The 24,921-nt window shown below is 39.1% G+C and overlaps 1 protein-coding gene across 15 annotated transcripts in view; it reads right to left on the bottom strand.

The window, feature by feature from the left end:
• nbeaa (neurobeachin a) overlaps nucleotides 1-24,921 on the bottom strand; it is an 894,135-nt gene that overhangs the window by 543,210 nt on the left and 326,004 nt on the right. For all 15 annotated transcript variants that reach the window (XM_039745777.1, XM_039745778.1, XM_039745781.1 and 12 more), the window contains exons 15-18: nucleotides 21,710-21,772; nucleotides 11,585-11,682; nucleotides 8,105-8,197; nucleotides 78-186 (exon numbers count right to left, since the gene is read on the bottom strand). In XM_039745777.1, the coding sequence (XP_039601711.1) occupies nucleotides 78-186; nucleotides 8,105-8,197; nucleotides 11,585-11,682; nucleotides 21,710-21,772 (363 nt within the window). The remainder of the gene's footprint in view (nucleotides 1-77; nucleotides 187-8,104; nucleotides 8,198-11,584; nucleotides 11,683-21,709; nucleotides 21,773-24,921) is intronic.

Raw genomic sequence — 24,921 nt, 5'->3', positions numbered from 1 at the left:
GAACTATTCTGAAAAGCCTACTATGCTAACAGAGTAAAAACTCCGCAAATAATATAAAACATACTAAGCAAACCTACCTCATAAAGTGTGTTATACGTTGTCACCGTTACAGTGTTGGTGTGAAGCATTAACCTTTCGCCAAGCAGGGTAAAGAGACTGTGCGTGTGCATAATTTCAACCTTCCGTCTGCAAAATTGAATTTTTTTTTTAAAAAAGAAATAACAGCATTAACAGGAAAATGTGTGGTAAAAGAAAAAGACAAAGTGATACCTGCTGCCAGGTATTTCACTACTTCTCATGAACTGGCTAACATTTAGATTTTTTTGTTTTATCAAATATACAGATTTATTATATACAGTACAGTCCCCTCTTAATTGAATATGCTCTAAGGATAGAAAACTATATTTTCTTTATGTCTAAAGTTAGAACTGATGTTCAATGCTGTGTACTGAAAAAGGCAGCCTTTTAAATAAACTTGCAATACTGGGCTTGACTTCCAGGCCTCTTGCAGTACTGACTCTAACACCATATGGCAGCAAACTTTTCTTTACCTCTGTACTTTTAAATGTGACCTCATTTAAGTGTTTTATTTTCAACCTTGTTTCAAACAATGGCAACGGCCATAATCATTAAAATATTCATCCTCCTCATTATTCAAATTAAGTTCTCAACTTGAAAGTGCAAGGAAAAGATTATCTATACATATAAGGGAGAGTTGGGATCCGAGAGACTGTGTTTGTGTGTTTGTGGAGGGATGGAGAGTTAAGGCGGGTGGGGGCGTCACGTGATCATCTCCCCTCCCATTCACCTCATTTCATTCACTTCATTTCGCTCCGAGCTGAGCTCCGCAGTCCTCCCTCCTTTACTGATTTATTGTTTACTAGACGCAGTACTTACTGAATAGTATTTTTTCCTTTAGTGTTTCTACTTAGTGTTTCTTTGTGTTTAGTAGACGCGGTGTGCTGGTGTTCCCAGCGGTGTTGCGGTTTACTGTTACTTTCTACTTCGTTTTTGTACTTTAGTGTTTAGTAGACTTTTACTTTATCTCATTTACTGTTGTTTTTTACTGTTGTTCCCGGCGCTGTTGCCCTTTTTTACTTTATCTCATTTAGTGTTTGGTAGACTTTTACTTTATCTCATTTACTGTTGTTCCTGGCGGTGTTGCCGTTTTTCCTGTTTCTATGCTTTATGTAGCATGTTCACGATTTAGTCATAGAGAAAATTTATATATTTTGGCTCCAGGAGGACAAACCAAAAATGTTGTATATAAACAAGCTCTATAAGTCGCATGAAGATACATAACTATTCCAGCTACAGTGACTGCAGCGAAGCGCACATGGTCTGCTAGTCTTTCCATAATATACCTTAAAGAGGCTACAATAGAGATCTGGTTGGATTTGGAGACCAAACAAATATGCTAGGGGAATTTGGCAAAGAGATACTACTGATTTTATTTTGCTCTTTTTCCCTTTATTATATATAGTTTTGATGTGGAGATTGATATGTGCATTCATTTTGATGACAGTAGAGCCTAATCTTATTACCTGGCACTTATGTAAAGTCGTGATATTACCCATTAGTAATGCCCCACAAACCAAACCAATTCATTTTGAGAGTCATTTTTGTTTGCCTTGGTATATATGTTTATGTATATGAATATTGTGTTTTACATTAATTTATTGTAACTCTGGTCCAGTGTCCCGCACTGAACTAGGGTATATACTGTATATATATATATATATATATACACTTCCTCAAAAGATTACTAGTTTATTTTAGCTTTCTGATCAGCAATACAGTATGTAGAGTAAGATACTGCAACTTGACAAACACACAAATTCTCTTTAGGTGCAGTTTTATCCAACATGGTCCAGAGAAAACATTGTATGATCAGGTCATCTTTGAAAAGGCCTAAATTCAAAGCAATAGGTCACAAGGAGAGGAAAGGCCAAACTTAGCCGTTTTTCTGTTCATTCCATAATGCCTCAAAAATCACCAAAAAAAAGATAGATGATCCCTGGCATGCTGCGGGCAGGAACGTCAAATATCAGTATTGCCGTAATTTTGCATAAAGCTACTGCCCGGTGTTCTGGCTGCAGGCAAATATTCAACAGACTGGCAGGGCAGATGCACATCCAAGATTGGGTTTCACTCCAATTCAATTCAATTTAATTCTCTATATTATTGAATCACTTCACTTTGTACAGCCTCTGAGAATTCCAACAAGCTCATTGGTAAAATACAAATTTTACAAAGTGCATAATTCACACACAAAAAAATTCAGATTTGGTTAAACGCACAGTAAAAGAAAGCAATTTCAACCTGATTGGCACAAATGGATCCTAAAAGCATCTACACCAGAGCAGGACTGACACATCAGAATGGTCTATCAAGAAATTACTGCTGAAACTGCTATCAGACACAATACACAAATCAAAAACAGGACAGTGACAGACAAGCTCCATGCTGCCGGCCTTAAACCAACTTATCCTGTCAGCGGTCCTTTGCTCACAATTTCTACAAATCTGAACCTGTGGCTGGACAACGCCTGGCCTCATACAGCTGCTGTGGTCAATGGCTCTGTGTACTATGTACAAGAGGAACTTGCTCAGTATACTGAAGGACCGAAAGACAATGGTTCTTAATGTTCACAATTGTTATTTTCCCTTTTCTTGTTTTTATACAATTATTCTAAGGCAAACAGAAGTATCTTTATATTCCCTAGAGTTGTATCCCTCCAAAATGGTGTCAAGTAAAAGTCAAACAGTATCAAAGAAGAGGACAGTGAACGAATATATATACTGTATATCATTTTCTTATCTAATAGAAAAACTTAAACTAGGCTAAATAGGGAAGAATAATTTCTAGTTACAGAGAATTTCTAAAGGACTTGTAACCCCTTGCTTCTGCAAAAGTAAAATTGTATATAATTAAAATAACACTTGATGCTCTGAAGTCACTGGAAACAGCTATTCCGATTCCTAAATACCCAAAACTGTTACCATTCTAACGTTTTGACTTTCCAATGAATTAACAATAATTAACCAGTAACTACTAAAGTCCTTTTTCATCAATATCAGCTACATATGATATTATTAATCAATACCACCCTGAAATTTCTTTTCTTCCTAAACATTTGTCTTTTTTGACCAGGAACTTTCCAGGACCAAAAAAACACACCTCTTGAAGCTCCAAAAATAAAAAAAACAGGCATAAAGTGTGTGTAACTGCTGCTAAGCAATGGCTTCATGTCCACTTTTATCCATAATGGTAAGCTGACAGCTTTCTATTCCCACTGAATATGTTATGTTTCTGAATAAAGGTGGCAAAATTAAAAGAGTAATAGTTTGGGCACTCACATTTAGTATACACGGTTCACCGTCAAAAGCGCGATAAACATATGAGCCCCGACAAAACCGCGACGGACCAATGAGTGCCGACAAACCCGCTAACAGGTTTTCAACAAATGCGCACCGTCAAAATCGCCACAACAAAATCGCGAGAGGCCAAGAGAGTGGGACGCATATGTGCGCATTATGTACACATTATATGCTAGGTTATAACTGCTGATGGCATGCCGCAAACGGCCTAACGCGTTGTATTCAAAGCGGAATTACCAGCAGTCAGGCAGCCAGCAAGTCTAAATATGCTCAACTATCAAGACGTCTTGCTGCAATTCTTCCTACATATGCAGGGCGGGATCTTAAGGACTATCTGCGTGTCATGCTGATGGCATGCTGCGTCTCATAATATTGACTTCTAAAATAAACATTATTATATATGCTTTAAACTAGTAATTCATATTTAATGAAACTTTTGCGATTTTGTCGACGCGATTTTGACGTCGCGTTTTAATCGCCGTTATTTTGTCGACGGTCATATGTCTATCGCACAAATGTCGGGTCACAAGTATGAACAGAGCTGTGCATACACAAAACAAAATGCATTGTGTATGAGCCAACATGGCTAGAGCTGAGCTGAAGCACTGCATTATTTGTAGTATGTGAAGAGAATCAAAGTTGTGTGTAAAGCATCATAAACATGAAAATTCTACACAGCAGAGACCAGCCTCCTATTTAAAGGTGATCTTTCTATTGCAGTGGACCACTTGGCAGCAAACATTTTAGATCTCTCTTTTTTATGCCTTTACCAGCTGCTGCATCTCTGTACTTTAGGCTCCTTTTAACAAGGACCCAGCAAACACTTAATGGAAGGGTACTCGGTGATCTTAGGATGCAGGACCTCACACCATTATTCTCTTGAATAGTCTCACACTGTAGCTTCCATTACCTAATATTGTTGGGTTAATCCCTTCGTATACTAAATTACACTCTAGGAACTCTATTTAAAACAACTTCAAAGATGCTTATCGGATACTAAGCTTGGCCTCCTGAGAAGCTATTTAACCCTAACAAGTGACATATTGTCACTTGATGAATTATTTGACAGCAAATTTTATAAACAGAGGTACCATTATTTTGCCTGTCCATGCCAGTCAATAATACCAAAGAAGCCAGATGTATCACTAATTGTGTGATTACTATCAAGGCAAAAAGCACAAAGGAGAGTGATACAAAGGGAGAATACAAAATAATCTGACAGCAAAGAAAAACCTGAAGCTCCCATATTCCTTGCTATTGTACCTCACTATAGGTTTTAAACCTTTCAGTTATGGGGCATGACACGTACTCTTGCAAACCTCTCAAAACTCCCTAAAACATTCTCTTCACACCTGTTGTTTTCTCACAATCCTGAGCTCTTCAAATTGATAAAGATTTAACTTTCACTTACACCATTCTTGACTCTCTCCATGGAGTAATACAGAAGCCACTATCAAGACAACTTATGACCGAGGAGCAAAAGCATTCACGTATGGCCACTTCTTCGATTACATGGACATCAAGTTACAATGACAAAGCCTGCTAATGAGATCTGTCATCTAGCACTGTATAAAATTGAACCTAAGCAAGGAAGTCTCTAGCTTTTGGAGGAGTTGGGTATTTTCTGGAGTAGAGTAAGAAAGAACTGTGCATGTTAGTTATCTTGCACAACAGAGGCTGCTGAGATCTAATTTAAATTTTCCTTATTTGGTACATATTTAAAAATATTTCTGCATACATCTTGTGGTATATAGGCGGCAGTTCATCCCGGGCAATACCCCCAGGCCGCCAGATAGAGCCCTCCCTGCAGCATGGAGGTGCCCCAAATTCCAGCAGGGAATCATGGACAATGCTGTCTTTATTTACAGCCCTGCTGGATACCATGGGCGCCGCCAGAGGATGCTGCAGGGAGGCCTAAGGATTATTTTCCATATAGCTCAGAAGTACGTCCCAGTCACGGGGACAGAAGAAATTATGTACTTCTGAGTTGAAGAAAAAGGAGCTTTCATCTGACCCAGAAGTGTTGCCAGTCACATGGACAGACAGAGAGAAACACTTCCGGGTCAGGGACTATAAAAGGACTGTGGGAGATGCAAACAGTAAGCCGAGTTAGGAGGAAGGGTCTGAGCTGCTGGGAGGTGTGGAGGATTACAGTAATCCCTCCTCGATCGCGGGGGTTGCGTTCCAGAACCCCCCGCGATAGGTGAAAATCCGCAAAGTAGAAACCATATGTTTGTATGGTTATTTTTATATATTTTAAGCTCTTAGAAACTCTCCCACACTGTTTAAAAATATTCTCCACACAGTTATACAGTAAACCCTTGTTTATAGAGGTTGATCCGCTGCAGACAGATAAATGAATTTCCAAGAAGTAGGATTCTTTATTTATAAATCTAATATTTTCGCAGTTAGAGCATTGAAAATCTGTTTACGACCTTCTAAATACGTTTTTAACATTATTAGAGCCCTCTAGACATGAAATAACACCCTTTAGTCAAAAGTTTAAACTGTGCTCCATGACAAGACAGAGATGACAGTTCTTTCTTACAATTAAAAGAATGCAAACATATCTTCCTCTTCAAAGGAGTGCCATCAGGAGCGGACAATGTCAGAGACGGAGAGTAAAGTAAACAATCAAAAATCAATAGGGCTGTTGCGCTTTTAAGTATGCAAGCACCGCGATAAAGCGGCGCAATGAAGGGATCAATGTGAAGGTAGCCTTTCAGCATTTTTTTACAGGCACGTCCGTATCTTCTAAGCAAACAGCCTCTGTGCAAACAGCCCCTCTGCTCACACCCCCTCCGTCAGGAGCAGAGAATGGGGCCAATCATACGCCTCCCTGATGGTATTGCATGATGGATAAGTATCTGCCTGTATTTCTCAGAGAGAGTGAGAGAGACAGAGAAAAGTAAACAAAGAAAAATCAATACGGGCTGTTAGAGCTTTGAAGTGTGCAAAGCAGCGTGCGGGAAGCATATCGTATATCATTGAGGAGTTTTATTTAATACGTAATACGTGCTCTGATTGGGTAGCTTCTCAGCCATCCGCCAATAGCGTCCCTTGTATGAAATCAACTGGGCAAACAAACTGAGGAAGCATGTAACATAAATTAAAAGACACATTGTCCGCAGAAATCCGCGAACCAGCGAAAAATCCGTGATGTATATTTAGATATGCTTACATTTAAAATCCGCGATGGAGTGAAGAAGCGAAAGTTGACGCGCGATATAGCGAGGGATCACTGTATTGTTATTGAGAATTGTATTGTGATTATTGATTTATTATTGGATAGTGGAGGTGGAGGTGCTTTGTCCACGTATTTGTCCAAATAAAATAATTCATTGGACTTTTACCTGGTGTCTGGCGTCTGATCTGAGGGTTCAAGGGGACGGCAGCACCCCCTATCTGTCAAAATCTATAAAGCAATGGTTATTAAATTATAATAAATTGAAATGTTGTAAAAATTAAAGGACTTGAAAGATTGTATGTACGTTTTAGTAGATTTACTGTAAAATCTATTTTGATTGCTTTATAAATGTTTATTATTTGATAGTTTTTTCATTTGTTTCCAACTTATTAACTGCACTATTGACTACTGATTTTTAGTGCTAACAAGACCCAATATTAAATATGTTTAGTGTACCTCAGTTGTAGGTTGTGAAAAGGAAAATTACTACCTCACATTTGAACAGGCTACCTGGTCCCAGTTTTCATAGCTAAGCAATCTGTGTTGCCATTAGTCTGTTATGACATCTTCTGTCTCAGCCCCCAATGTCCTCTTTCTCAATATGCCTCTATGAATAGAGTATCAGGGATACGATGGCATCTGGTTCTTGACATGAACTTTTGTGAAGTTCCTCTGGCTCCTAAAAGGCTGCCTTTTTTTGAACTCTTTATTGGGCTCTCCATGTTTAATCTTTGGGGCACCAAACATGGCCACTAACAGTCACTTATACTCCACATTAGCTGGAAATATTTCTTGTTCTTCCAGTGTAGTTGTCTCTCTAGCAGAAATCCTTTGAAAGACTTTACTCTGCCCTATGCCACCCTGGAAATATTTGACTCTAATAAAAACTTGACAGCAGGTATCAGCACACAAAACAAAATATGAAATACAGAATACAACACTAAAATAAAAATAAAATTGAAATGTCACAACCATCAGCACTGCAACTTAAACCACAGCACCATATTCATTAATGTAATCACATTGTCATCTTAGTGTTCAACAAATTCAATTATGAAATTTATTAAAAAATGCAATAAAAAAAATTGACGAATAACTTTTTCATAAAAAGAGGTTTCTCAGGAGCAAATCTGGACAAGTGTCCAAATATTTTAATTTAATTTATATGACAGCTATTAATATAAAGGTAAACTACAAAAATATACAGTAGTCAAATTTCTAAATAAAATTGTTATAAAAAATAAAAAAGAATGTCTGATTAGCTTGCTTGGTCAAAACATGAAGAATTTGGCAGAATTTAGTAATACTGTATATGTAGACATTTCAGCATTCTTGCAAAAAATCAGCTCAAAAGAAATATTATGTAAAAAACCCAGTGAGTCAAATGAACTCCATAACCATACAAGGCACAACGCATACAATTACAAATGCAAATAAGAGAAAAAGAATGTAAAATTACATGAGAAGGATGCTTACATACACCTATAAGCAAAATTAAATATTTAGATCATAAAAACACCCAAAAAAATAGGCTTACTTGTGACCTAAATGCTTCAAAAAATATCCAAGCACTTTAAGGGCTTGAACCCGGATGCTTTCACTCTTGGATGCCAGTAACTTGTAGATAACCCTTAATTGAAAAGATAAATGTGTTAACTTGAGACCATTTTTACTATTAAATAACAGATAAATCTTTCATTTTCACCACAAGTACACCACTGTACAGAAATAACAATGAACACAGAGGTGTTTATGTGTCAGTAAATTAAGGAGGTTACATCACAAAATGGTACTGAAACTTTATCAACTAAGGAAATTAGAAAAAAAATTGAAATGGAAGGATTATGTAAGTTACATCCATTTTGCAAATCAACATTTATACTTTACCACTTGTCTTGTCCTTTGTCCACATTATTGAGCATTACAGCATAAAGCAACTGTAGATAGGATGGCAGTCCATCAGCATGCACAATCACTATTTTAGGTTGCTAGGTAAGCAAATATATTTGTCTTTGGCATTACAGAGAAACCACAGACATATGGGCATAAAAGAAAATCTGCAAACTTCACATAGATGATGACCAGATCAGGAATTTCGAAAGCTGTGAGTTAACAGTGTTAACTATTGTGCTACCATGCAGCCAGTAATATTAAGTGTAAATGCTGAAATTAATACAATAGCTGTTTTGGGTAACAAACAATGTTTATATTACTTTTTAGCAATAATATAAATTAAAAGGTTATTATACTCCAAAGAGGGACAGATAGATCTTCAAAGTAGATCATCAAAGTAAGTAACAATGTCGTACAATAAGTTACACAATATTCTTAGATACACTTAAACTAATTTAGGATCATGGATGGCTAAAGCCTGTGCCAAAGCCTTAGCACAAGGAAAGAAACAGCCTTACACTGGACACCAGTCCATCACAGGGCCGACTCATACACGAGCCAACATTGGGGCAATCATCATAAAACTTACATCAGGAAAGTCATTAACAACACCATAAAATAAGTTACATAATACTCTTAGATTCACTTAATTTAATTTAGGGCCATTGAAAGCTTAAGCTTGTACCACAACGTAGGGTGCAAGAAAAGAAACAGATCTAGACAGGACACCAATCCATCAGTATGTGCGTCTCGGGAACTGTAGATCTGACATTGTGGTCAGCAACACAGGAGCACTGCAGGGGACTGCTGTTTCTCCGGTCCTGTTCAGCCAATATACATCGGACTTCTAATACAACTCGGAGTCCTGCCACGTGCAAAAGCTCGCTGATGACACAGCTATCGTGGGCTGCATCAGGAGGAGGAGTATAGGAACCTAATCAAGGACTTTGTTAAATGGTGCGACTCAAACCACTTACACCAGAACACCAGCAAAACCAAGGAGCTGGTGGTGGATTTTAGGAGACCCAGGCCCCTCCCGGACCCCGTGATTTTCAGTGGTGACTGTGCAGAGGGTACAGACCTATAAATACCTAGGAGTGCAGCTGGATGATAAATTGGACTGGACTGCCAATACTGATGTTCTGTGTAAGAGAGGACAGAGCTGATTATACTTCCTTAGAAGGCTGGCGTCCTTCAACATCTGCAATAAGATGCTGCAGATGTTCTATCAGACGGTTGTGGTGAGCGCCCTCTTCTACGCGGTGGTGTGCTGGGGAGGCAGCATAAAGAAGAAGGATGCCTCACATCTGGACAAACTGGTGAGGAAGGCAGGCTCTATTGTAGGCACAGAGCTGGACAGTTTGACATCTGTGGCAGAGCGACGGGTGCTGAGCAGACTCCTGTCAATCATGGAGAATCCACTGTATCCACTGAACAGTGTCATCTCCAGCAGAGGAGTAGCTTCAGTGACAGACTTTTGTCACTGTCCTGCTCCACTGACACACTGAGGAGATCGTTCCTCCCCCACACTATGCGACTCTTCAGTTCCACCCGGGGGGGTAAACATTAACATTATACAAAGTTATTGTCTGTTTTACATGCATTTTTATCACTCTTTCATTTAATATTGTTTCTTTATCAGTATGCTGCTGCTGGAGTATGTGAATTTCCCCTTGGGATTAATAAAGTATCTATCTATCTATCTATCTATCTATCTATCTATCTATCTATCTATCTATCTATCTATCTATCTATCTATCTATCTATCTATCTATCTATCTATCTATCATATAATGGCTTATCTATCTATCTATCTATCTATCTATCTATCTATCTATCTATCTATCTATCTATCTATCTATCTATCTATCACAGGACTCACTCATGCACAAGCCTATAAAGGGCCAATTTAGAATCAGCAAAGAACCTATCCCGCTGTCTTATAGAAGTGGAAGAAAAACTGGAGTACCCAGAAAAAAAAACACATGCATTGACACAGACAGAACACACAATCTCCACACAGACACTGACTGCGTGCAATTAAAATCCAGGACTCTGGAGCTAACACTACTAACCACTGCACCATTATGTCACCCAGTAAAATAAGTGAGTTGAAGCAAAAGTTGTTAGAAACAACTAGCAAAATCCTATGCCATGGTGCTAGAAATAATTATAGCATGGAGTGAATTAATTATCACGTATTTCCCTGAATTACATACAGTATATATATATATATATATATATATATATATATATATATATATATATATATATATATATATAGGCCGGGCTGGAGCCCGCCGGGGCGCCAGGAGGACGTGAGGAGGGCTTGTGCCTCCTCCAGACCGCGAGGCGTCCGTCCTGGTTCTGTTGGGGGCACGGGTTGAGGGCATGGAAGCCCTTCCCTGTAGGGGCCCGTGGTCACCGCCAGGCGGCGCCCGATGCCGGTTTATCCCGTCGGTTGCCGGTCGGGCTGGAGCCCGGCCGGGACGCTTGAGGACCGGAGGAGGCGAGTGCCTCCTCCAGACAGAGTGGGGCGTCCGTCCTGGTTAGGCAGGGGCCTCGGGTACAGGGCTTTGAAGCCCAGCCCTGTAGGGACCCGTGGCCACCGCCAGGCGGCGCCCCGGTGCCTAATTATCCGGGAGCCCGGCACTTCCGCCACACCAGGAAGTGCCGGGGAAGACTTTGTGTAGCACCGGAGAGCTGCCAGGAAGACAGCCGATACTTCCCCACGCTGGGGCGTGGCTAAGGACGGAACACCTGGGGCTCATCCGGGAGCCTTATTTAGGCGCCTCCCTCCAGTCATTGGTGGAAGTCGGGAGGAAGCGGACTGAGCTGGAGAGCGAGGACAGGAGGCGGCCAGGAAGCAAGGCACAGAACTGTGGGCCCTGGACTTTGGGAAATCGTGCAGAGGCACTGGGGTTGCGTGAGTGCACTAAACTTGTACATAGTGTAAATAAAGTGTGTTGGGTGCAAAATATGTCGTCCGTCTGTCTGTGCCGGGCCAGCGTTCACAATATATATATATATATATATATATATATATATATATATATATATATATATATATATATATATATATATATAAATACTGTATATAAACTGTCTGTGACAATCATCTCACCTTATGCCATTTCTCTGGTCAAATGCCGGTATCATTGATGCTGGATGCTCTGACATTAAAGCAACAAGAAGCTGCAAAACATCATGAATATTTTCATCCTGTAGATAATAAAAATACATATTATTAGTATGCCGTACAATAATACGTTTTTTTTTATCATTGACTTTGATTTAATTTGATCTGAATAGTGTCTGTGAATTTTTTTTTCTTTTTCAATTTTCATAGACATAAGCAATTTTTTACATTCAGGAAAAAAAAAGATTTGCATACGATATACTGTAATTTCAAAAATCTCACAAATTTACATTTGTAAGTGAAAATAATATTATAAAACATTTTAAAATTCAATGTCAGCAGAAGAAAATAAAAACACATCCTTAGAAAATTAAATCTGCTTCTCTGGTAAGATATTCTTATTGACTTTCTTTAAAATGCAGTTTTGTTCCAAAAATTCTAATAGTGTTTTCTATCCAAACTACTGGATTTATTCATAAAATAGTTCTTACTGTATTTACAACATGTCAAATATCTTAATGATTTGTAATAAAAGGCGCTATATAGCGCCCGACCCGGCACAGACTGACACTGAGGCACATGTAAAAACACACCAGACTTTTATTTTTCTTCAGCTTCCACCACCACTCCTCCTCAGCAAGCTTTGTCCACCTCCACCTGACTTTGGCCGCTGAGTGGTGGTCACTGGCTCCCTTTTATCAGGCACCCGGAAGTGCTCCAGGCGGTTGATTGCTAACATCCGGTTGCACTTCCGGGTAAGGCGAAACCAGTGCCCAAAAGGGGCCAGCCGCTCCTGTTGCAGCACCCCCCTGGCGGCACCTGCAGAACCCCACAGAGCTGCACAGAACTCCAACCCCCATGAAGCCCTGGGGGAGTCCAAGGCAACACTGCAACCCAGGGGTGCTGCCATCTAGCGTCCAGGAGAAAATACTGGGCTTCCAAGCCTTGTCCCCCTGGCAGATGTAGTGAAGGGGCGTCCCGGCCAGGCATGGGCCCTGGCCATCTGTCACAGATTATACTCTACATTGTTTTATTTTGAAGTTACAGAGTGCCACTGTTAATACCATTTTGTAATATACAGTATAACATTTACTTTCAACAATGATAGATAATTTTTATATTAGGATATACCAAGCAGGTGGCACGGTGGTGTAGTGGGTAGTGCTGCTGCCTCGCTGTTAGGAGACCTGGGTTTGCTTCTCGGGTCCTCCCTGTGTGGAGTTTGCATGTTCTCCCCGTGTCTGCGTGGGCTTCCTCCAGGTGCTCCGGTTTCCTCCCACAGTCCAAAGATATGGAGGTTAGGTGCTTGGTGTGTGGGGATGTGTGTGTGTATGTGTGTGTGTGTGCATAGGTTTGTTTCCTGCCTTGCACCCTGTGTTGGCTGCGATTGGCTCCAGCAGACCCCCGTGACCCTGAAGTTAGGATATAGTGGGTTGGATAATGGATGGATGGATTGCAAAGGAAAAAAACTGCTTTATAAAGCATATAAGACAAATAACTGCAAAGTAAATCGTAGAGCGTATGAGAACATGAGGGCAACCATTAAGAAGGATATCAGGGAGGGTAAGACAGTTGGAGACGAATATAGTAGATAAGGCGAAAGAAAAGGGATTCAGATTTCAGTATTTTAGTAGTAAAAGAACAGTTAAGGAGGAGGTCAAGTGCCTCAGAAACAGTAAAGGGGAATTAAAAGATACAGACAGTGAAATAGCGGATGCTCTAAACTTACATTTTTCTGAGGTGTTCACAAGTGAGCAAGTGGACAACCTCCCAGAGGTAAATGCGACTACTAAGGAGGTATTGAGAGATTTGGAAATTGTAGAGAGAGAAGTGCTGCCCAGATTAAATATGATGAAATCAAACAAATCACCAGGAACAGATAATATTTACCCTCGAGTTCTAAAGGAGGCTAGCGAGTACATATATAAAGCCATAACTCATATTTATAGGAAGTCACTGTGCACTGGAGAGATTCCGAAGGACTGGAAAAAGGCAAATATCATCCCATTATATAAAAAGGTATGACAGGGCAGATCCAAGCAACTATAGGCCAGTAAGCTTAACATGCATCACAGGAAAATTAATGGAAGGAATTATTAAGGATAAGATTGAGCAACATCTGGCAAGGACAGGAGTTATTCTGAACAGTCAGCATGGGTTCAGAAGAGGGAGGTCGTGTTTTACTAACATGCTGGAATTCTATGAAGAGGCAACAAAAGGATACGATCAAAGTGGAGCTTATGATATTATTTATCTGGACTTTCAGAAAGCATTTGGGCTGAATGGCCTGTTCTCGTTTAGAGTGTTATAATGTGATAAGGTGCCACATGAGAGGTTGGGCATTAAACTGAAAGAAGTGGGAGTTCAGGGTGATGTTTTTAGATGGGTGCAGAATTGGCTCAGACACAGGAAGCAGTGGGTGATAGTGCGAGGAACCTCATCAGAACTGGCCGATGTTAAGAGTGGTGCTCCACAGGGGTCAGTGCTTGGGCCGCTGCTATTTTTAATATATATAAATGATTTAGATAGGAATATAAGTAACAAGCTGGTTAAGTTTGCAGATGATACCAAGACAGGTGGATTAGTAGATAATTTGGAATCTGTTATATCATTAGAGAAGGACTTGGATATCATACAGGCTTGGGCAGATTTGTGGCAGATAAAATTTAATGTCAGTAAATGTGAAGTATTACACATAGGAAGTTAAAACGTTAGGTTTGAATACACAATGGGTGGTCAGAAAATCAAGAGCACACCTTATGAGAAGGATTTAGGAGTCATAGTGGACTCTAAGCTATCGACTTCCCGACAGTGTTCAGAAGCCATTAAGAAGGCTAACAGAATGTTAGGAGGTTCTGCTCAACCTTTATAATGCACTGGTGAGGCCTCATCTTGAGTACTGTGTGCAGTTTTGGTCTCCAGGCTACAACAAAGGACATAGCAGCACTAGAAAAGGTCCAGAGAAGAGCGACTAGGCTGATTCCAGGACTACAGGGGTTGAATTATGAGGAAAGATTAAAAGAGCTGAGCCTTTACAGTTTTAGCAGAAGAAGATTAAGAGGTGACATGATTGAAGTGTTTAAAATTATGAAGGGAATTAGTATAGTGTATCAAGACTGTTATTTTAAAATAAGTTCATCAAGAACACGTGGACATAGATGGAAACTTGTTAAGGGTAAACATTAGGACATTTTTCTTTACACAAAGAACGATAGTCACTTGGAATAAGCTACCAAGTAGTGTGTTAGACAGTTAGACGTTAGGGACTTTCAAAACTCAACTTTTTTTGGAAGAATTAAGTGGATAGGACTGGTGAGCTTTGTTGGGCTGAATGGCCTGTTCTCATCTAGAGTGTTCTAATGTTCTAATTAAGAAAGCAAAATACACAAAAAAAAAAAAAATTTACTGGATCACAACAAAATTGAGTTAATCATTTAAAGCTTCACCAAAAATACAAATACTTCTAAATGCCTCATAAATGTAAAAATAATGCTACTGTGCTTTTCTGAATGCAGAATAAGAGAAAAGAAAAAGATGGAAGGAGGGCAAACAGTTTCAAGTGAGATATATGGGTGATCTCAGACAACCAAAAGTTTTTTCTTTAGGCATCTCTAGTCATATGTATCCTGCACAGAAAGAAGTAATGTAATATCATTGTAAAATATTCCAGAGTTGCGGCCACCAGTACCAGCGACAGGTGGGTATGGGCCCTGACGCTCCTGCGCCATCCATTTTCAGAGCTTGCTGATTCAGCAGGTGAATTGTTTCCGAGTCTGATGTCAGCACTGAAAACTTCAGTGATGCCCCAATGTTAATTGAAACTCTGCAGCTAGCTTTGCTAACTTTACTGATGGGCTTGCTGGAAACTCCACTACTAAGTATACAGGAAAGTCTGACATTCACAAGTCATAAATTCAAATGGTACTAAAGTTTCTAGGCACTGTTATAGCTGGAAAGGTGAGCAGATTTGGTGCTCATTGGTACAACAGATACAGTACATGTCTGGAATGCTGGGTATGAAAAGATGAGATTTTGGTGACAACTTAATCGAGGACAGAATCACTCATAGATTGAATGGCAAAAACAGAAATCTGTCTGTTTGCTGTTATATAATATTGTGATCGATATTATAACATATTACCATATTTGGGTTTTTGAACCTTGTGATCAGATGGTATTTTGTACAGATAATCAAAAGGTAAGCAGTTAAATTTAGGCCCAGTCGTTGGTATCAAGCATTCAAATATGAGTTGAAATGCTAGCCAGATTGGTTAATTTAAATGATGACCATTTTCTAACAAACTTGATTCAAGAAGTGTGTTGGTATAAAAAAAAAAGATTTTTTAGAATGAAAAAATACATAAAGTATGACTTTGTGTAAATAAAAATAGCCTGAATTATTCTAGTAATAATATTTGAATAATTGTAAAATTGGTTTTAAGACGTGTTTATTTTTCAGTTACTAGACAGAAACTGTAAGTGAAAAAATGTGTTATATGCACATGGCAGGATAAATTGGGTAGTCCCTGATGATCACATATCATTGTTTATAAACTCTATGCTGAAATCAGGTCAGGTCAGGGCTGGGAGGGCTTTGAGGGCAGATAAGGAGGCATTTGTTAGAGGAACCTATGAGCAAGTGGCACACCATCTATGGTCTACTGACCCACGAATTGCTTACAGAGGAATCAAAGTCTGAGGAGAGAGTGTCAACCTTGTTGAGAGGTTTACTTACCTTGGCAGCAACATTCATGTCTCTGGTGACACCACCTATGATGTCAGTAGATGGATTGGGAGAGCATGGTGGGGTCATGAGGTCGCTGGAAAGGGGTGTGTGGCACTCCCGATATCTATGCAAAAGGATGAAGGCCCAAGACTTTTGAGTCCTGGTACTTCCGGTTTTGCAATATGGTTGCAAACATTGATTCTATCCAGCGACCTGAAATAAAGACTGGACTCCTTCGGTACTGTGTCTCTTTGGGGATTCCTTGGGTACCGCTGGTTTGACTTTGTGTCGATTGAGTGGTTGCTCATGGAGTAACGAATTAGGCACATTACCTGAATTGTGAGGGAGCGTCAGTTACGGCACTATGGTCGGCAATTCCCTGAGGGTGATCCAGCTTGCAGTATCCTCATTGTTGAGGACCTGAGCTGATGGACCAGGCTAAGGGGATGCTCATGTAATACCTGGCTGCGGCAGATAAATGGTAATTTTGGAAAGGGTGGGACTGGGCCACGTGTCTGCCTGGGTGATTGCCAACCAAGATCCTGAGCTGTTTTGTTGTGTGGTGGGTGCTCCATGCTCCCTAGCCTGACCTGACCTGATTTAAATTTGAGAACTGAACAGCTTGACTTTCAGTCCTGATTTTGACTTGTTCCTTGAATGCATTTCTCTATTGATTTTTGTCATTAAAAATTTACTATCTAGCTCTGAGTTAGTAAAATATGATATGAATATACCAGCCATCAAACCATTGGTTCTTTATGTGATTCAGTACTGGTGCATAAATTGAGTCACATACAGAAACATTTGTTTGATAGCAGATCTATACTCAAATTATATGTTTTTTTCCCTAAATAGTGCCTAATAACATACTATAAAATTTGCTGCTATATCAGACAGTTGACACCATTTTGTACAGAACTACATTATCTGTTATAATTTGCTATTTCCTGTAAAATGTCAGTGCCCTTTCACTCAGCACACATCAAGCAAATCCAACACGCTATGGCATCAACTTTTGATGTAAACAGAAAAGACAGACAGATGAACAGAATTTATAATACATATAAATATATATAAATAAATACAGGGTTGTCCAGATCTAATTATGCAATTTTCATTACAATGTAACTAATTAAGTTTATTACATAGAGAGTTCCAAAATGGTGGGGAGATGGTTGTCAGTTGAACAGAAATTCTTTTGTCTTGTATCATTTTCCTGCATTGCATTAAAAGTTGCATAATTATATCTGGACCACCCTATATATACAGTATATCCGGAAAGTATTCACAGCGCATCACCTTTTCCACATTTTTTTATGTTACAGCCTTATTCCAAAATGGATTAAATTCATTTTTTTTCCTCAGAATTCTACACACAACACCTCATAATGACAACATGAAAAAACTTTACTTGAGGTTTTTGCTAATTTATTAAAAAATAAAAACTGAGAAATCACATGTACATAAGTATTCACAGCCTTTGCTCAATACTTTGTCGATGCACCTTTGGCAGCAATTACAGCCTCAGGTCTTTTTGAATATGATGCCAAAAGCTTGGCACACCTATCCTTGGCCAGTTTCTCCCATTCCTCTTTGCAGCACCTCTCAAGCTCCATCAGGTTGGATGGGAAGCGTCGGTGCACAGCCATTTTAAGATCTCTCCAGAGATGTTCAATCGGATTCAAGTCTGGGCTCTGGCTGGGCCACTCAAGGACATTCACAGAGTTGTCCTGAAGCCACTCCTTTGATATCTTGGCTGTGTGCTTAGGGTCGTTGTCCTGCTGAAAGATGAACCGTCGCCCCAGTCTGAGGTCAAGAGCGCTCTGGAGCAGGTTTTCATCCAGGATGTCTCTGTACATTGCTGCAGTCATCTTTCCCTTTATCCTGACTAGTCTCCCAGTTCCTGCCACTGAGAAACATCCCCACAGCATGATGCTGCCATCACCATGCTTTGCTATAAGGATGGTACTGGCCTGGTGATGAGCGGTGCCTGGTTTCCTCCAAACGTGACGCCTGGCATTCACACCAAAGAGTTCAATCTTTGTCTCATCAGACCAGAGAATTTTGTTTCTCATGGTCTGAAAGTCCTTCAGGTGCCTTTTGGCAAACTCCAGGTGGGCTGCCATGTGCCTTTTACTAAGGAGTGGCTTCCGTCTGGCCACTGTACCATACAGGCCTGATTGGTGGATTGCTGCAGAGATGGTTGTCCTTCTGGAAGGTTCTCCTCTCTCCACAGAGGACCTCTGACAGAGTGACCATCGGATTTTGGGTCACCTCCCTGACTAAGGCCCTTCTCCCCCGATCACTCAGTTTAGATGGCCGGCCAGCTCTAGGAAGAGTCCTGGTGGTTTGAACTTCTTCCACTTACGGATGATGGAGGCCACTGTGCTCATTGGGACCTTCAAAGCAGCAGAAATTTTTCTGTAACCTTCCCCAGATTTGTGCCTCGAGACAATCCTGTCTCGGAGGTCTACACACAATTCCTTTGACTTCATGCTTGGTTTGTGCTCTGACATGAACTGTCAACTGTGGGACCTTATATAGACAGGTGTGTGCCTTTCCAAATCATGTCCAATCTACTGAATTTACCACAGGTGGACTCCAATTAAGCTGCAGAAACATCTCAAGGATGATCAGGGGAAACAGGATGCACCTGAGCTCAATTTGGAGCTTCATGGCAAAGGCTGTGAACACTTATGTACATGTGCTTTCTCAATTTTTTTATTTTTAATAAATTTGCAAAAACTTCAAGTAAACTTTTTTCACGTTGTCATTATGGGGTGTTGTGTATAGAATTCTGAGGAAAAAAATGAATTTAATCCATTTTGGACTAAGGCTGTAACATAACAAAATGTGGAAAAAGTGATGCGCTGTGAATACTTTCCGGATGCACTGTATATATATACATATCCCTGTTACTTTTGCCAATTGTTTGCTTTATTCCTTATGCCTGTGTTATGTTCCTTGTGCTTTGTGGGTGGTTCTCCAAGAGGTGGGGCCACCTGTCCACCACCATAAAGGAATCCCCTCAAACCCTTTAAAGAGGGGGGCATCCCATGGTCCCTTGTGGTTCCTTCAATTGTGCTTGGCAATTCTTGAGTGTTTCTTGTGATTATTTCTGTTCTTTGTGCTTCAGTGATTTACTGGATTTATGACCTATTTCGTTCTATTAGGATTTCATACTGAGACTTTGTTCGCCATAAATTGGCTTTGATGGCAAGTCCTTTTTACTTCTTTTTGTGTGTCACAGAGCTCCATGTTATTGCAGAAAAGTTCTATAAAGAACAAATACTTTATTTTATAATGATTCTGTGTTGTCCCATATTAGTAGCCTGGGTTTAAAGGTAATATCCCCTTCTATTGGGCATTTTGAGACTCTCATGTTTTTTGACTCTTTAGTTTACAAAACAAAAACTATATTTGCGTCAAGGAGGAAATTTAGCTTTTCACAGAAGCTCAATTAATAACAACAAAAAAAAACAAAAAAAACAACCCCGTCACATACACACCAGAATTACTAAAAGGAAAAAAAACTTTCTGACTTGGCCAAAGATAAAAAGCAGTTATTGTTGACAATATCTTGACATCACTCTCCATGAAAAACAAGCTACTTGCCAAACCAAAAAGTCTGCTCCATAAAGCAAATAATAATGTGATGACAGCTGTTATTTGCTCATAAAAGGCAACAGCACTGATGATCAAGTTGGTGGCATCTATAAAAGTGTAGATACATTACCAGGTGGGAAGATGCGCACACAACAAACAAACTGTATAAAATGCCAAACTTGCATGGGACTACCTATTCACCATACTTCACAAATTCGGTCAGGTTAGTTCAGGTTGGGAAGCATGCACTGGTACAGCACGTTTCCCCACCCACCACATGACTAAACAGCTCAGGATCCCGTCTGACAACCCTATAGGAAGACACGCAGGTCAGTTCAACCCTTTGAAAATGACCATCTATCTGCCACAGCCAGGTGTTTTGTGGGTCTCCCCTTGAACTTGTCCAGCCACTCGGGTCCTCAACAATGAGGATCCTGTGAGCCGGATCAAACCTACACAGTATTTAATTTTTGGAAAACGTTTGGGATTAAAACACTTAGAGAACTGGATATAGATAATGTTTCTGTATCTTATGAATGATTATGTTTCAAATATTGATGCTTCAAATTGCTTCACTACTTTCAAATCAGACATTTTACTAAAAGGAACCTAACCAATTTTCCACACCTCCCACCCATTTCTATTCCAGGAAGTAATACTGCTCAGTCTTGAAGAGACACAGACAGCATCTCAACAATATATAAAAACATCATAAAGTGTCTTCCTTTAAAAGATCTTAGGGTATGATGGGTAAAGGATCTTTCACTTAACAAAGGAGTGGAATGCAGCCATGCATAGAATACACTCTAGCTGCATATGTGCACAGCATTCAATCATTCAAATTAAAAACTTGCATTCATCTCATTTAAAATTGTCCAAAAATTTAAATATATTCCAGTATTAAATAACAAAAGGAACAATTGTCTTGAGACTAACCTGTCATGCATTACAGAACTGTACTGTTCACATGACATGGCTCTACTGTCCAAGTGTAAATAAGGGACATCTATGTTTGGGTTCATATATAACAATGTCTCAAGACTCTTCTTTATCTATTAAATATTTTCTGGAAAACAGGCCCTTCTTCATTTAAAAAAGTTTTTCTACATAAACATTTGAACTTAACACCTTCAGTGCATTAGTTGGAATGCTAGCGCTAAGATCATCTCAGCTGAATGACAGGAGGTACAGGTTTCTACTTCTTCTCCTCTGATTTTTAAAATGTTAAACAAAATTAATAAATACAATATCGTTACAGATAAAATGATTTATACATCATTGGGATTGCATGTTCCAAACATTTTGGTAAATTCATATCATATAATGTTCACAAACTCAAAATAAGGAGCAAGTCATGTAGTGCCCACATTTTTTTACCATTAGAACTCCTCTATCCATTCTTTTAATAAACTTGATTAAACCAAAATTTCAAGATTGAGACCTGAGGCAAATTGTGGCAGGATAAGGGGGAAGGTTGGAACCAAGAATGGTTGAAATGTCAGTCCACCAAAGGGCACAATGACACGTACACACACATTCACTAATACCGGGACAACTTATTAATCACCAATCAAGCTGACAAACATTTCTTTGAGCCAAAGGAACTAAAGAATAAGGAAAGAACATGCAAACTCCATTTAAAGATTTCACTGAAACTCTGGGTTTCATACACAAAAACTACAGCACTTTATTAATGAAACATGAATATATACAGTATCTCTTGTCGGAGAAGCACATGCTAAAAATGTGTTCCAAATACAGTACCTGTGAAAACCTACCTCATGCATTGTCAACAAGTAGTTCAAAATGCTCTGCAGTTCATCTTCTTTAACACCACGGTCCTTGTTAAAGAAAGTGAGAAAAAAGGTATATTCAAAAAAGTTTTGAAATTGTAACTCTTTACTTTATTAATAAATAGATTAAACTAAAACCTGCGTAAATAATGTCAGGACACTATCTGGTAACTAACATGTTTCCCACAAATAACAAAACATAATATTGTCATACCTGGTTAATCCAATTCAGGTTCAAGGGGGGATGAAAACATATCCGATCAGCACTTTAGGTGCAAGCTAGGAACAAGCCCTAAATGTATCAACAGTCTATATGACAATCCACTCATGCATATACCTGTACTACTGAGGGGCTAATTTGTAACAACAAATAACAATGAAACACATCTTTAGGAATGTAATGTAATGGAAATGCAAACTTCACACAGACAGTGAGCATATGTGGGATGCTGGATGTCTGACACCATGCCACCAGTTCTCCACTGCTGTCTATATTTTTTCCAGTATCTAATTTTCAGTTGCTTCTGAAGCAAACAGTCTACTTGCAGGGGTAGAAGTCAGTAACATTTTTGTATAAACTTCTTTATTTAATTGCTCAGTGCAGGGCCAGAAGCAATATCTCTGAAACAAGGGCTACAGTGCTTATGAAAAGTATTTATCCCCTTGGAAGTTTCACATTTTACTGTTATACAACATTATATCACAGTGGATTTAATTTGAACCTTTTTGATATTGATCAACAGAAAAACATCCTTTAATGTCAAAGTGAAACAGATCTCTGCAAAGTGGTCTAAATTTATCATTAATATAGAACACGAAATAATTGAACGCAGAAGTATTCATCCACTTCCAGTCAGTATTTAGCAGTTGTACCTTTGTGAACCTTGACAACCGTGAGCTTGTGTGGACAGGTCTCTATCAGCTTTGCACTTCTGGACACAGCAATGTGACCCCTTTCTTCTTTGCAAAACTGTACCACTGTCAGATTGCATGGGGATCATGAATGAAGAGCCTTTTTCAAGTCCAGCCACAAGTATTCACCCCTCTTTAATATGGGACACCTAAATAATCACTGGTGCAGCAAACTGGTTTTAAAAGTCACATAGCTAGTTAAATGATAATCGTTTGTCTGTAGTTAAGTGGTTTCAAATGACTATTGTATAAATGACTTATCTGGAAGGTCCAACTTGTGGTGAGTCAGTAATTGTGAAGTAACCTACAAAATGTACACAAAACTACAGTCCAAACAACTCAGTTAAAGGGGGGCATTGAGAAGCACAAGTCTGGGAATGTACACAAAAATTACTCAGGTCAACAAATATCCCTTGGCATAAAGTAACATCACTCATTAAGAACTGAAAAGAGTATGACACAAATGCAAATCTGATTACACAACAGGCTGTCCACAGAAATTGAGTGATTGTTCAAGAAGACTAGCAAGGTAGTTACAAGTTACAGTGAATGAGACTGGAGAGACTATGCATGCAACAATTGTTCTCCCACAGCCTCACCAGCCACCATAAAAAACAAAACAAAAAAAAAAACACACACACATTCATGACATCTTGGCTAGAATTTCCCATGACTGGCACTCAGCTGGAAGAAGGTTCTATGGTCTGATAAGACCAAACTTGCTTTTTGGCCATCATACTAAATGTCATGTTTGGCAGAAGCACATTGTGAAGAATGGTGACGGCAACATCACATCGTAAGCAAGCTTTTCTGCAGCAGGCCATGGAAGGTATGTGAGGGTAGAAGGTAAAATGAATGCTGCAAAATACAGTGAAACTTTGGAGGAAAACCTGATGCAATCTCCATCTGCACCTTAGCAGAAGATTTGGTTTCCAACAGGACAAAGATCCCAATGTATAAAACCAAAGCTACACAGTGTTAATGTTCTTGAGTGGCTCAGTCAGACTGCAGATGTCAATCCAATTAAGAATTTGTGGCAGAAAAAGGCTATTCACTCACTGTTCCCATGCAGCCTACCACACCTTGAGCAGTTCTGCAAAGAAGAACAAGGGACAGTTACAGTGTCCAAATGCACAAAACTTGTAGAGAGACCCTTGTGGGCTCATACTCATAACTGGCATTGTCCCCGAAGGTACATCTACTAATACTGTCCCCTTCACTGTTTTTTAATAACAACAAACAGTAGGTGATTTCGATTTTCATGTAGATAACCAGTGTGACCACAAAGGAAGAGAATTTACTGTATCTACCTACTGTGTTCTTTTAACATTATTCAACACATCAGCCAGCCTACACATAACGAAGGACACATGTAGGATTTAGTTATTTCAAAAGGATTAAAAATTGATGAGAGGAGGGTTGTGAATATTGGTATATCTGACTATTTATGCATTTTATTTGATGTAGAAATACTGGATACAAAACTAAAGACCAGCGTATTGTTAAAAACATTATTTTGATACCACAAGAGTTTCTAGGATAGTGCTAATATTATGAATGATGTGTTTAAATATAGTGCTTGTTTTCATACAACCACCAATCTAATGAGTTTGGTGGAAAATTTTAAAGCTAAAATGATCTTCCACTGCTAAAATACTTAAGAAGAATCATAGCGTGTCTAAACCTAAGAGAGACTGACGGAAGTACTTTAAGATAGGGAAACTTTTATCCGTGGCACCTCTGCACGATAACCACCTTTTTCCACCCTCTCAAACCTACGCAGTTTTAATGGAAAACATTCGAGTTTAAATCGCTTAGAGACCTGTACATACATTCTGACCTGTCATTGTTTAAACATGTCTTAAACAGCTATTATCATACACTGATAATTTCTGTATTATCTTTATAGATTATTTATTATTTATTTGTTATATTACATATCTATTGAATATATTTATGTATCTAGCATAATACCATACATTGCATCAATGTTCATATTGCTAACTACATGCCAATATTGATGCTACTTCTTTGTCTTGTCTTTGCACACTTTCTTGTTTGTGTTTTAATTTTAAATTTAAATTTTAATTCTATTTTTAATTTATTATTTGCACGTCATGTTGTTACACTGTGGACCCTGAGCTTCGCAATTTCATCTATCTGTATACTTGTATATGGTTGAGATGACAATAAAGTTCACTTTGACTTTGACTTTTGACATAGGCATCATCATTGCATCCTACATTACACTCCAAATTTGACTTTGCAGCAACACATTTCCTTCA

The sequence above is a fragment of the Polypterus senegalus genome, chromosome 2 (genome assembly GCF_016835505.1).
Source record: "Polypterus senegalus isolate Bchr_013 chromosome 2, ASM1683550v1, whole genome shotgun sequence".
NCBI lineage: Eukaryota > Metazoa > Chordata > Cladistia > Polypteriformes > Polypteridae > Polypterus > Polypterus senegalus.
Note: the sequence above shows the minus strand (reverse complement) of the source record. Positions and strands in the feature narration are given on the sequence as shown.